General features: G+C 49.9%; 1 protein-coding gene across 1 annotated transcript in view; it reads right to left on the reverse strand.

Moving 5' to 3' along the window:
- PAPPA (pappalysin 1) overlaps positions 1-13,853 on the reverse strand; it is a 224,207-nt gene that overhangs the window by 23,700 nt on the left and 186,654 nt on the right. Inside the window, exons 18-19 of the mRNA XM_006917094.3 lie at positions 11,465-11,612; positions 6,173-6,282 (exon numbers count right to left, since the gene is read on the reverse strand). Coding sequence (XP_006917156.1) covers positions 6,173-6,282; positions 11,465-11,612 — 258 coding nt within the window. The remainder of the gene's footprint in view (positions 1-6,172; positions 6,283-11,464; positions 11,613-13,853) is intronic.

The raw sequence follows: 13,853 nt of genomic DNA on the forward strand, positions 1-13,853 counted from the left end.
GTTGACCAAATGAAGGGACGTGAGTACCTCCAGCATTCCTCCCAGCTCAGCTATGTTCTTGTCCCCAGCTTCCCAGCCGTGGGGCCAGAAGTGGAGAGAATCACCTGCTTTCATTCTCTGGGAAACTTCACCAGACGCTCATCTCTGGATCTGAAAGTCTGTTCCCAGCCCCAGTTCAGGAATGTTGGAGGGGCACTTGGTAATGGCTCAAGCAGTAGAAAACAGCAGGGTTAGGATCCACTAGGGATTTGATGCCCATCCCTCTCCCTGTTTATTTGAGAGCTAATTTAATCCATCTGTAGGAGTGTCTTGGTGTGGTTGTACATGTTTCTGTCAGCTGAGGTTTACCTGACGTGAGTTCAGAGAAAGGACTTTTATACTATCTGCATGAGTCTATTTATCTTTCCAAGGCGTTTGGATTTTCCACTATTCCTTGGGGCTGCATGCCCCACCTGTCTCACTACAGGGACCCCTCTGTATGCGAGGAGAACTGGGAAAGGGGACAAGCAGCAGGAGCTGAAGGAAAAGCTAGGCTGTTTACACCAAAAGTTGGGCAATCCCAGATGGGGCCCCTCAAATGTCAGGCTTGGTCCTCTTGACACTAGTGAGATTTCTAGCCCAGTAAGAGCACATTCAGAGCAGGTTTTGTTAACCGCTTTCAGTTCCTGCCTTGGTGCATACGAAGAATACACAGTCTTTTCCTCCCGGCTTCGGTGACCATCGGCATCAACACCACCGCCGGCACTATTATCATCATCATCTCCACCACCACCACCAATAACACTGGCACTGCCACCGACAGCACCACCAGCAACACCATCACCAGCACCAACACCCTCACTACTACCATCACCACCACTAACGTCATCACTAACTCCGTCATCACTATCCATATCCTCATTAACACAAAATCCTCTTTTATGCAAATAAGATAGTCCGAGCCCTGTGCTCAGAACTTTCATCTATTTAATTCTTACCGTAACTGTGAGATAAGTACTATTTTTGACTCTGGTTTACCCAAGAGGAAACTGAAGCCCAGAGAAGTTAAACAATCTGCCTCAAATCATACCTAGGCAAAGACAGACAGTCAGGAATTAAACTGGCATCTGTCTGATTTCCAGGTCTATACCTTGAATGCTATGTTCTTCAAATTCCCCTAGCCCCTGAAGCTGTAAGTATAAAACAGCTTACTCTTTTGACTGATGGAAAGTCTCAGATTCAGAAAGGTGGAGAGGCTTTGAGATAAATCTAGAAGGGGGCAGAGTGTCTGAAAGATGAACCCCAGAAAAGATGGGCCCCAGAAAGAGCCAGACATCTGAGAAAGCATCTGACGAGCACCCCCCGCCCCACCACCCTGAGGCTCGGCACTGACACCCCTCCTGATACTTTCTAAGATGAGCAGTCTTTTCTCCTTCATTTTTTCCTTGATTTATAGGACCTTCTGTGAGTGAATTACATCATTTAACTTATATTCGCCTTTTGTTGTCAATTCCTGAGCTTCTGGCTTTCTCCTGGGTAAGCCTTTTGAAAGCCTAGTCATTTTCCACCATATATCCCAGGTATGTGAAGAATATCTGCCATTTCAGTGGAGGTGCACACTCAATGTTTTTGAATGCATAAATGAACAGATGAGCAGATGACCAAAGGAAAGAAAAAAAATGAATGAAAATCGCTGGATTCTGGTCACATCTCTCTATCCACGGGCTCCCCTGCCAGGGCATGTAATCTCTCCTTCTCCACATAAGATATTCAGTAGGAACCATTGCACCTCTGACCCTTAGACACTTGGCGGATTTCCCACAGTGCTAACTTCTCTCCGAGGAATGAATTCTGCACCTTCATTTGCAAGTGTTGCATATGTTTATGATTTATAATGTGAAAGGTGGTTGCCTTGCAGGATGGATGCAGGAGCATCAGCCCTGGGTTCAAATTCTGTTGGAAACGTTTGGTTTGGCACACAAAGTCCTTAACAGAAGTCAAAGTGATTTGCTAATATATTTTGTTTTAAATGAGAGATTTCATATTTTAAAGATTCCACATTTCTCGTACTCAAGAAAAAAATGGCAACTCCGGCCACCCTAGGCCCACGTGGCCACCTCGCCACATTCAGCTAGAGCTGCTTCGTTTGGAAGCAGCATAGGTCTCCTCGGTTTACCACAGTCCCCACCCTTCCCTGCAGTCTCTCCAGCGCTGAGCCAGGGGGCATTTCAATCTGTCCTCGAGTTTGTATTGTCTCCTTTATTAGATTAGAGGAAGATTTCTTTGTATCCCTACCACTTTCAAAAATGCACCTGTGGGAGAGAGGGAGCTGCATAGGAGGAATACTTTAAAATAGTAAAGAGACAGAATGTTTTTTGTGTGTGTGTTTATGAAAGCAAAACTAAAATGTTTTCGTACACCTGAAATTAATATGATCTTATATGTCAATTATACCTCAATTTAAAAAATAAGCAAAACCAACCAAGGTTGCCTTGGTACGTGGGACGCTGCCTGGCATGGGAAGTGAAGGACTCTCTGGGGAGTTAGAAAAATCACCCCCAATGTGAGCACTGGTTTCATGACTGGGCACAACAGAAATGTGCATCAAGCCTTATGCTTAAGATCAGCATGTAAGTTTATCTCAATAGGAACTAAGGAACCTCAACGGTATTTGTAGTCTTATTTCTTAAGTGGGTGGCATGTCCATGAGTGTTTGTTATATTTTCTCTTAAGTTTTTCTGAAATATTCACAGTAAATACCACCACTGCCACCATCACCACTACTACTGATAATAACAATAATATACCTAGATATTAATACCTAGGTATTTAGCCTGCTTCATCCATTCAGCCCACCTGCCTGGTTCCTGTAGGTATTTGAATTTGTGACTCTTGATTTAGGCCTATCTCTCGCTTCACAGATGGGAAAACTACAGCCTAGAAAACTGATAGGATTTGTCCAAAGACGTACAGCAAGGAGGAGCCTGGGCTTTAACTAGAACCTTTGTTACCTCAGTCAGCAACCATATATATACTTAGTGAGCATCTGCTCTGTGCTAGGCACTGAAGGGCATATCATGGTAAATGAGATGACCACGGACCTGCCTTCACGAAGGTCACTGTTCTATCTAGCATACAGTCTAATACTGATCCAACACACGTGCAGTAGTCATGACACATGATCTCAGTGGCGCTCTCCCATCCACCTAAGTGATCATCTCCCATACGTGCCAAGAGGTATGCGTGCTTAAGATAGAGCCTGTCATGTGAGAAGCACTGGTGGTGGGCTGCCGCGGCTTGCATGGGCGACTCTGTGTGCAGTGACAGCAACTTGCAAAACGTGACATCTGCCATGGTGGGATCGTTTACACCACAGTAACTGGCAAATGCTACAGATCAGAGATCGTTTTTTGTGGAGAGCTTGCTGTAAACCATTTGCCAGCACATCTCTGGTACGATCAGTAAATGTTTTGCCTTTGTTATTACTGCTGTACGTTCAGGAGAGGCTGGAGTGAACTGCAGTATTAGACTGACCTGGTCCCCCTTTAATTCTTCTTAGGCAAGTGGCTTCCACCCCTGAGGTTCCATTTCCTCCACTGAAAAAATGAAGAGACTAATACCCACCTCACAGGTGTCTGTGTGTGTGTGTGTGTACGCTTGCGTGCGCATGCACGCACATGTGCACATGTGGTGGGGGTGGGATGCAAATAAAGGATGGAAAGTGCCTGATCCAATGCCCGATGCACAGTAGGCATCCATTAACTGTCAGTTCTCACCTCTCACTTTCTTACCCTGGGGGCGAAGGTGACAGGAGTTGGAGCAGAGCCGTGCCCGGACCATCTACCTCGCACTGGCACTCAGAGGCAGACCCTCGGGAGGCAAAGCTATCCAGGGCCCGCTTCTGGACGCCTGCACCAGCAGCCCTGTTTCTGTAGCTCTCGCCACACCGGGGGCGCGGGTGCAGCAGAGGCCAGCTTTTCTGCCGTATTCCTGGAAATCATCAATCTCTGCCCTTCGCCCTCCTCCCTTTTTCTACCACATTTTTTTCCTCCTGGATAATGAGGCCTCCGGAGACCGGTGGAGGTCTGAACCTCGTTATGGCTCTCTCGGTAGGCCGGCATCAATAAAGGCCGGCAGACCAGGGAACTGGGTGGGGGTTGGGGCGGGCAGGCGGCGGGTGGGCAACTGGGGAGGGGGGCTTGCAGGCTTTCAGATTCAGGATTTATTTCACTGTGAATTATAACTGAACTCTTTAGTGCCCGGGGCTCACAGAGGGAAGGGAGGGAATTCACCCTGGGGCGGGGGGCAGAGAAAAGGCCTGAGTGGGACCGGGCCAGGGGACATGACCTGGGCCAGACAACGAAGCCCCACCTCCCACCCCGGTACTGGACGTGAGGGTGATCTCCCGAGTCTGCCCTGTGTGGGGTGCATTCCCCTACCTTTGGGTGTGTGGGGGTCCGGGTACGGTAGAGAGAGGGGAGGTACAGCGAGGAAGGAGCTGCCAATCACAACCCTGGCTCCGCCTCCTGCGTGCCCCTGGCCTAGTCCCCTCCCTCTCCAGTCCTGAGCTTCCGTCTGTAGCACGAGGGGCTTCTACTTGGGATGGCCAGTCTCCTTGGGATCCTGACACATGGGCCCTGGGCGAGCCCCGGGTGTGTGCGACACATCCGCATTCGCCGGGTCTTCGGCAAGAATCTACGTGGACTCGGTTAAGAATGGGGAGAGGCGCGTTGAGTGGAGGAAACGGGTGAAGGAGCATGAGCTCAGGGAAGCGGGCCTGTCTCGTGGATGCGGGGGATAGTCAGAGGCAGAGAGATGGAGGGAGACTGGGAGGATGGACATGGACATGGTCATGGTCATGGTCGGTGAAGGGTGGGTGGAGGGAGGCGGGCCAAGGCCTTGGAAGTGCTGGGAGGGGGAAGAGAAAAACAGTGAAAATAGAGGCAGGAAAAGGAAATAAAGTTGGAGATAGAGGTAAGGAAGAAGTGAGGAGAGGGGAACACTGGGGTGCATCGGGGAGTAGAGGGGGGCTGGCCAGGTCCACAGGCCCAGAGTGCTGAGCAAGCCCTCGCAATCATGCCCTCAGCTCATTTGAGAAACAGTACACCCCGTATCGGGTTCTGCCCAGCTATCCAACCCCAGCTATCCGGCCTGCGATCTGCAGCTGATCTGCAGCGGGCAGGCAGATAGGGAGGCCTCCCAGTGCCCCAGGAAGAAGTACTGGTGGAGAGGCACCTCTGCCTCCCACTTCCTCCAGGGGGAGGAGCCGATGCCCAGAGCTGGTACAGGAGGCCTGAGATGCACACTGCCCTGGAGGACAAGAGTGGGGTCCCACATCAGTTCTGGGGGCCTCTGACTAAATGGGGGACACAAAGGAAAGTGGGAGTGGCCAGCCCCCAAATGGACCAGGCCATGCCACTGGCTGCCAGGAGGCGAGGCCTCCATAGCCTCTTGCCTGGGCAGGTCATCATGGTGCCACGGGAAGAGCATGACACTTGGGCTCAGGCTTGGGTTGGAGCTCACACTCTGGGTCCATCACTCGCCCCTGAGATCTCACTGTCCTCAAGCAGAGAATACAGACAATGCCTTCCACTCTACTCCGTACATTCTGAGATTTAATGCCGTCCTATGTGCTAAGTGCTGGGTGCACAGAGTAGGTGCTTCATAAACAATCGGTGTTACTACTTCTCCACATCACTTATTAATTGCTTTCCACCAAATAAGTCAAGCATGGAGTAAGACACCAGAAATCTAGGCCATGCAATGTGGAAGGCCTTCCAAGAGCTTGCACTAGACAAGCCCAACAGCACCATCTTTGTAACAGAAGACGCGGGTGCTGTGCACACCCAGGAACACGCATGATTCTGTGCTTTCTATTTACGTGTTCTTGGTGTCTTAGTTTCCTCATCTGTAAACTATGAACATCAGTCTTCTTATTCCTAGACTGTCATCAGCACTCAGTGGAACAGTAAATAAAAGGTCCTTAGCACAGGGCCAGACAGAGGGAAAGTATTAAATACTTAAGAACTGGAGAAATGATTATTGCAAATGAGTCCCCACCCCACAGGGATGTGTGACATTTGATGATGATTTAACAAATGTAAAGGGACTAGTGCAGAACCAGGGCACAGTAAGTGTTCAACATGGTCATCTCCTTCCCCTTAGCAGCCAGTGAGCAGCCCCTGTCACTCACCTCCACCCGTGTGGGGTTCAGCCAGTGGGGGATGTCCCGTACGGTCACGTTCACTGGCAGGATGATGGACTCGCTGTTGTGGTCCAGGCACGAGGTGGCACATTCCGACCCTGAAGAGAAGCAGAGTGTGAGGCAGCTGCTCAGCACCATCTCTTGGCACCCATGGGCTGCTCTCAGGAAGTGTGGGCCCTGCCACTTCCTGGTCCCCAGTGGACTGGGCCATCCCACCCCGGAGGGCAGTAGGGAGGAGCAAACTCCCTAGCACAACTGCTTCTGGTCTCCCCGACTCTATTCTCTTGTCTCCAGTCCAGCTGGCACCCATCGCCATACTCACAGGCCCTGAGCCCAGTTTGGTCTTGCTCCTCCTCTGCTTGAAAGCTTTCCAAGGTTCCCCACATCCAGGACAAAGTCCAGTCCCCTCTGTCGGGCGTTCACGGCCTCCCATGGTCTGGTCAATCTCATGTCCCACTAACCACCTTCACGCTTTGCTTAGTCCAACTGGCCTGTGCTTGGTTTTCCATCTGAGTCCCACACTTCCTCGCCTCTGTACTTTGCTGCTCCTGTTCACTCCTTCTCTTGAACCATCCCCCATCTGCCTTCGCACAGTCAAATCTTAACGGTTCTTCAAGGCCCAGTTCAAATCCTCCCAGAAGCTTGCCCTGACTTCTGAAGCTGAGTGAGGGCAGTGTTTGACACCGAGTCTCGCTCCTGTGTTGGCCCTACCCCACTGTGCCACATTTCCATGGTTACAGAGATGCCCTGGGAGGACGAGGACGAGGTAGGTTCATCTCTGAGCTTAACCTGGCACCTGACATGCAGGGATTCTGAGTGCACAGTGAGTACCTGAATGGAACACCAGCTTCTTGGCCACACACTTTCTCCTCGCACGGGGCTTACACGCACGCCCTCCTGAGTGCCTTCACGACCTTTCCCACTCTTCTTCAACTAGTGCATCGCTCATCACCCTTCAGACCTCGATCCAGTGTCACCTGCTCAGAGAAGGCCTCTATGCTTTCCTGGCAGGCCCAACTCCCTCAGAGGCATCCATCAGAGCATTTGTCACATTACCCCTTCCCATTGGCTTTGGTGGCTTTCTTTTTAATATCCATAGCTCTCTTCCCTGCTGGATTGTAATCTCTGTGAGGCCAGCACACTCTGTGCCCCCCCATTCTGTGCCCAGAGCCTAGGCTGTCCATGGCAGATGTCAGACACTCAGGAATGAATGAAAGAGAGAGTAAGTGAATGATGAATAGGCATTTATGAAGGAATAAGTGGGAATGTAAGTGGATTAGTGAATGGATGAATGACTGAATACACAGAAAGGAATACAAAGAAGTGGGAAAAAATGAATCAGCTAATGAGTCAGTGAAGGCACAGATGACTAACAGGGCCAGAGTTAGGACCTGTTAGTCCTAACTCGGTCCAGGGATTTCTCGGTGAAGACAGCTGACTTTCAAGTTCTGGGTTGGCAATTTGACTATAATTTGGCTAATTCAGTCTCTGCCCTGAGCTCACCCATTCTGAAAATCAAGCCTATTCCATGAGGTGTCCCCAGGACTCCAAAGCCTATTCCATGAGGTGTCCCCAGGACTTCATGTGGACAAAGGACTGAGGTCTAGGAATCTGAGCAGGGCCCCGAAGCGGTCATCCCCCTGCCTTAGTGCCAAGACCACGCTTGAGCACTACATGGTTCACGAGATACAGTCAACTCTTTTTTAAAAATATTTTATTCTGTTAGCCATTCTAAAGTCTCCCTTCCAAACATATGTATATGTGTGAAAATGTCTGTATTACACACACATAAACATACATGTACAGTTGTACATATACACACGGACTCATATATGCATACGTAGTTCATCTATCCAGTCTCGTCATCCTCTTCAGTCTAAGAGACGCACCAGGACTGAAGAGGGGGCAAAGCGGGGGCGGCGAACGCAGGTTCTAAATGTGTAGAACCTCTTCATTTTAAACTGAGCCCAAAGAGAGAGATTCCTGCCTTGCTAGGTGTTTTTCACATGTTGCTCATTCTCCTGCAAATCTGCAAATCCAGCCCTGTGAGACCAGTGTCATCACACCCATGTCACAGGTGAGAGAGCAAAGGATACGGAGCTCAGGTTACAGAGCCAGCGAGCAGAGGGCCATGAACTAGTACCCTGTCTCTCTGACTTGCAAGCACAGTGATACAGGTGTGATGGAGCCACACAAAATAAAGAGAAACAGAGGCAGCGTTGGAAGGGACCAGAGACAGGCGAAGGGCTAGAGGAGAGATAAGAGATGGGGGGAATGCAAAAAGACCAAAAAAAAAAAAAAAAAAGATGAGTGATGAGAATAAAGGGGAAAAATGCCGGGGAGTCAGAGAAACTCAGCACTGAGTGCTTGTCATGGGATCACTGCTCAAGGAGTTTTGAGGGAGCAAGGACGAGGCAAGGCTGCAAAGATAAAATTATTCTGAAAAAAGAAGACGCAGCCTCTGAGAAACAGACAAAAGCTGTCTTATCCCAAGAGGGGAGAAACAGGAAAAATCCAGTCAACACAGGAGGCCACTGCTGCCCTGTGCGGCAGCCCTGTCTTAATGTCTCTTGCTCTGCGGCTGGCTCCCTCCTCTGGTCCCCTCCCCCACTCCTGGGCAGCTCTGGGCTTCAGGACCAGGCTGCTGTGTTGTGATATATGAACCCTAATTGGCATCATTACAGAGCGGTGATCTCACCAGGCTCCTGCCTCTCCTTCCCCAGAGGAGCACGCAGGGTGGCAGCCTTGGTGGCGGTAGCAACTTCGTAAAGGCTCCTAACTGCCACAGAAGCCTCCTTGTGCTGCTTGGGGAAGGGCCCAGACATACCCTCCAGCCCCCAAGCCCAATACATACCAACACATACCTCACCCCTGTTTACAAGGCCTCTGATCAAGAATCTCTCCTTGGTTAGGTGGGCTCTCCCCAGGGAGGGGCTCAGCCTAGGAGGGGATCTGAAAGGCCTTCGGAGGTGAGGAGAAGAGGGAGCTGCGAGTCCTCAGGGAAACCTGCCTCACCTCTTCCTGCTCCCCCCGTGTCCCCACTGAGCTCTTTATCTCAGTTCCCTCATGTGCCCCCACCCGCCCTGGATGACCATGTTCTTCAAAGAGCCAGCTGCATGGCAGCGGGAGCACAGGGTGCAGGGGACGGAGAGGAGATTCGGGCGCTAATGTCATATAGACTTCTGTCCACTTCTGCTTTGACCATGAAAATGCTCAGTGGGAAATGGAATGCTGCTGACCGTCCTCTGCCTACTTCCAGACTGTCCGGGGTATTACGGCTCATCTGGTTGTGACACGTGGATACGATGTATGCACAAAGTGGCCACGTGATGTCCTTGTGTACGTGTGTGTGAGCTCTTTGCCTCTTGTGCATCTTTCTGAGAGTTTGATATGTTTGAGGGCATAAGATGTGGTTGTGCCTGTGATGTATGTGTACTTATGTGTCACATTTGTGTGCGTGCTATGTGAAGCTATGTGTTTGAGTGATGTACTCGTGTGGCATTTGGCTGTTGTGTATATGTTAGGCATGAGTTTACTGAATGATGCGTGTGTTTGGGTCTGTTTTGTCATTAAGCATTAGTACTTGTGTATATGCACGTGTGAATATATTTGAATGTGTCAGTGGATATAGACATGAAGAAAGTCTGTTTTTATAGTTTTTTTTTTTTTAATAGAAATAATTTAATCAGTATTTTTCTTCCAGGGGTGCTCATGACTGCCAGTCATGAGTATGACTGAATATTCATTCGCTTGCATATCTTGAGTTGGGAGTGGGGACCATACCACAGATGTATCTAGAGCCACACACACTCATCAGCAATGATGGAGAAAAGCATCCCCTGGGAAATACCAGGAGTAGGCTGTGGAGTAGGAGGGATGACGGACTTGGGGCAGGTTCTGCTAACGCTACTCAATGTCACTACGCTCCCTTCTAGAATGTCCGTACCGGCAGGTCCTATGAGATCCCCACTCTCTGCAAATCTCCTGTCAAGGTCCTTGGACTGGTGGTTCTGTAGGATCTGAAAGCACCTCCTACATCATCAGAATGGGCCACCACGTGCCTCGGTGTGTTCTGACCCCTGCAGGAGCAAGTCCTGTGGACTAAGTGCAGAGAGGAGCACAGACTCTGACTCTAAGTTCAGGTGATGAACTGCTGCACTCTGAGGCTATGTGTGTCCATCTTCAAAAGGGGGAGGTCGGGCCCCGCCCACCTCAATGTCCAACCACAGGCCCGGCTTCTGGACATGAAGCAGCAACTCTTGTTTCGCTGGGTGCAGAATGTGTTGGCTCCGAGTGACTGGGAGTGAGCATGTGTACAGATAACCTTCTGCTCCAGACAGCCCTGGTGATTGTCTCATAAATCACACTGGCCATGAGAAGGGACATTCAATTCCCTGGGCTTTTCATCATGGTCAATTAGGGAATCAGTCCAAAAGGTTAGCATCACTGTCCTCAATTGAGGTCGTCACAGCGTGTACTCAGTTCCCCAGAAAGCCTCAGCCTGAGACGAATGCATCTGTCCAGACGCCTGGTTTCAACCACGCAAATGCCCGGCATCGAACCCAGGTCTCAGCTCACTGCGAGCGCTTTGCGAACTGGCCTATCACCACACAAACAGCATTTTGAAACTGCTATTTATCCTCATTTTGGAGGTGACTGGGACACCATAGGAAGGACTCAGGCTCTGGAGTAGGACAGATTGCAGACTTGGGGCAGGTTCTGCTAATGCTTTGAGTCTCAATGTTCTCATCTGTTAAAGGTACTTGAGAGGATAAGATATGATGTTCTAAAGTGCTTGATGTGGGCCCTGACCCATAGTAGGTACTCATGAGTGATTAGTATCATGCAACTTTTAAGATTAATATTAAAGGCAGCCACACAAACCACTACTGCTTTCCTAAATATGATGTGTGCTATCGTATCTCCTTCCCCCTGCCACACGGTTCCTTTTGTCTGGAAAGTCATTTCTTGCCCAAAAAGCTCTTTCTAATCCCTGTTTAAGTGTCCCTTCCTCTGAGAGCCTTCTGTGTCCCCAGAGGCACCGATCAGCTCTTCTGTACTCCAGGGTGACTATGTGCACTCCCCTACCATGGCCTCTCTCACATTTGTGCCCTTTCCTGTCTCTGGGAGGACGGGGTCTGGTCTCATTCATCTCTGTTTTCCCCAGCACCTCACAAAGGGCCTCACACAGTACAGGTGCCCAACTACCCAGTCAAGCACCAGTCTGAGCTCCCAGAAGGCCCTGCCCCTCCCGTGGCTCACCCAGGGCACCCACCGTACCTATGGTATAGCCTTCAGGGCACTGCAGTTTGAGGTTGCTGTTGAGCTGGTTCGGGGCCGAGCACTGGCCTTGCATCTCCTGGCAGATGTGGAAGGAGCCACTCCAGGTGCCATCTTTCCGGCAGTGGATGACATTGCTCCCACGTCCCTGAACACCACAGAAACACAGTCAGGACCAAGAGAGACCCCCTGACCCTCAATAAGCTTTTCAAAATAAAAAAGAAACCATTTCTCATCTCCTCAGAGATCCGAAAGTGTTCCCTAAAATTTCTTAACAATGGTGGAAACCCAATCACCCAAAATAGAGACATTTTTAACATCTCCATTTTACAAGTGGGGAGACAGAGGGAGGACTCAGCGTGGGAAGGACTGGCACAAAGCTTCTCTGTGAGCCTAACTCCCAGGCTTCCTAAGTCCTAGATTAGGGTTATTTCAGAGATTTCAATCAGAGGAATTTGTTTCGTTGGTTGTTTTTTAAACTTTTGATTTAAGAAGGTAGGGACCCAAGTGTACCACAACTCGTACAGTGAGTGAGAGCAGGGGTCCTGGAGCTGCTCGTTAGGAGGCGGGTACACCCCAAAGCTTGCTTCCTCCCAGCCAGTGAGAAAGTGACCCACGTCAGGGCTCTGCCATATGCGAGCTCGGCCACCTCGGCCCAGCTGAGCAGTTTTCTCTTCTGGGGCATTTACTTCCTCTCCTTTCCCTTCCCTTCCTTCCTTCGGCGTCACTCCGTTCTATTCCGTTCGGTTCATCCCATTCCATTCTTTCTGTTCCAGCATCAGTGCCCTCCTTCCAGTTCTTTAAAATAGGAAATACCAAGTTCCTCAAATCTTTTGCAAAGCGGTAGAGAAATGCAGCTTGCAGACACAGTCCATTTTCAGAGCCCCCTTTCAATGTCTAAGGTTCTAACGGAAGGTCCAGCTCTGTAGAAATTTCAGAACTGCCCCTGAATTCAAGGGCCATTTCCCAGTGCTCACCCGTGCCCACTCTTGTGGGGTCCAAAAGTAAAGCGAGCCAGTATCTGCTTCATTGAGCCAGGCGGAAAGACTCATGTGAGCAGCCAGCCATGTCCGTATGACTGTGCTTGGTGACAGTGCTGTGAGTTCATGGGAGTCACCGGTAATGAGAGGCAAACAGGGAAGGCCTCTTAGAGGCGATAGATTGAAGAGTTTTCAAGGATGCATATAACGAGGATGGAAGCACATTTATGGAAGGCCGAAGTGCATGTGCAAATGCGAAAAAGTGTAGTGAGCAGCAGATTTCCACCCTCCCCCCTCCCACACACTGTGTGGTTCTTATCTTGTGACTCAAGGGAGAAGATGGGGGAGGATGAGCTAGTAAGGCCGATAAGGTGTGGGGCCTTAAATGTCAGCTTACGTCGGGACTCTACTCCTCAGAAATAGAAAACCATGCATAGTTTCTGCACAGGGGGTCCATCTATCTGAAAACAAGTTGTATATTCTCTCCCTCTTTCAAGCTTATGATAAGGAGAGAAACTGAGGTCAGAGGAGCTGACCGTGCTCCACCAGTGCGACAGTCTGCGCAATGGCTCCCACGCCCCTCAGCTTCCATTTAAACTCCTGTGTCTGGTCCCCGTAGGCTCCCCAGCCTTAACTCTGTCTAATTCTCCTGCTTGTTGCTCCCTACGGCACCTCCACCAACCTTGAACTTGAGTTTAAATCGCCCACATTCTTGCATGCCCCATCAGCTGTTTCAAGCACCACGTTCTGCCCTCACTGCTCCTCCTGTCTGCTGTTCCCTCCCCTTCGCCTTCTGGCCCAAATACATTATCTGGCACAAGCCATCCTGTCCTAACGCCATCCCAGTTCTGCAGAGCGTACTACCTTCAGGTCTCTGACACGCCTGGCCTCTTCGTTTATCATCTGTCCCATCTAGATGACAAGCTCCTCGAGACCCAAGATGGAGCCCTGCTCATATCCACGTTCTCAGGGCCTCCCACAATGTTGAATAGGTCCTGACAGCTCAGCCCATTCACCACTCAATAGATATTTTTATTCATTCAAGAACAGGTTGTTTAACAAAAGATCAGATAAATAGGTAGAGAGTTTTGGAATGAATTTGTTTAATAAACAAGAAGATAAATGAATGCATGCATGTGGACATAAATGAATAAGTGAGTAGATAAAGAAATGAGTGAAGGAGGGAATAAATGAATGAGCGCATGCATGAGGAAATGAATAAACTCTTCGAAAGGGCTGATGCAGGCTGAAGCTCCCCTGTCTGAGAAAACAGCTGCAAGGAGACAGGATTTAGAAAAGAAAAGGGGGCCCCTCTCTGAGCCTCTCCTAGGCCAGCACGAGGAGGGTTCAATTGCAGTGGCCATGAGAGAAGGGTGGCCCATCCCGAGTATGCAGCTGTGGGATGACTT

Source organism: Pteropus alecto, unplaced genomic scaffold (genome assembly GCF_000325575.1).
Source record: "Pteropus alecto unplaced genomic scaffold, ASM32557v1 scaffold226, whole genome shotgun sequence".
NCBI lineage: Eukaryota > Metazoa > Chordata > Mammalia > Chiroptera > Pteropodidae > Pteropus > Pteropus alecto.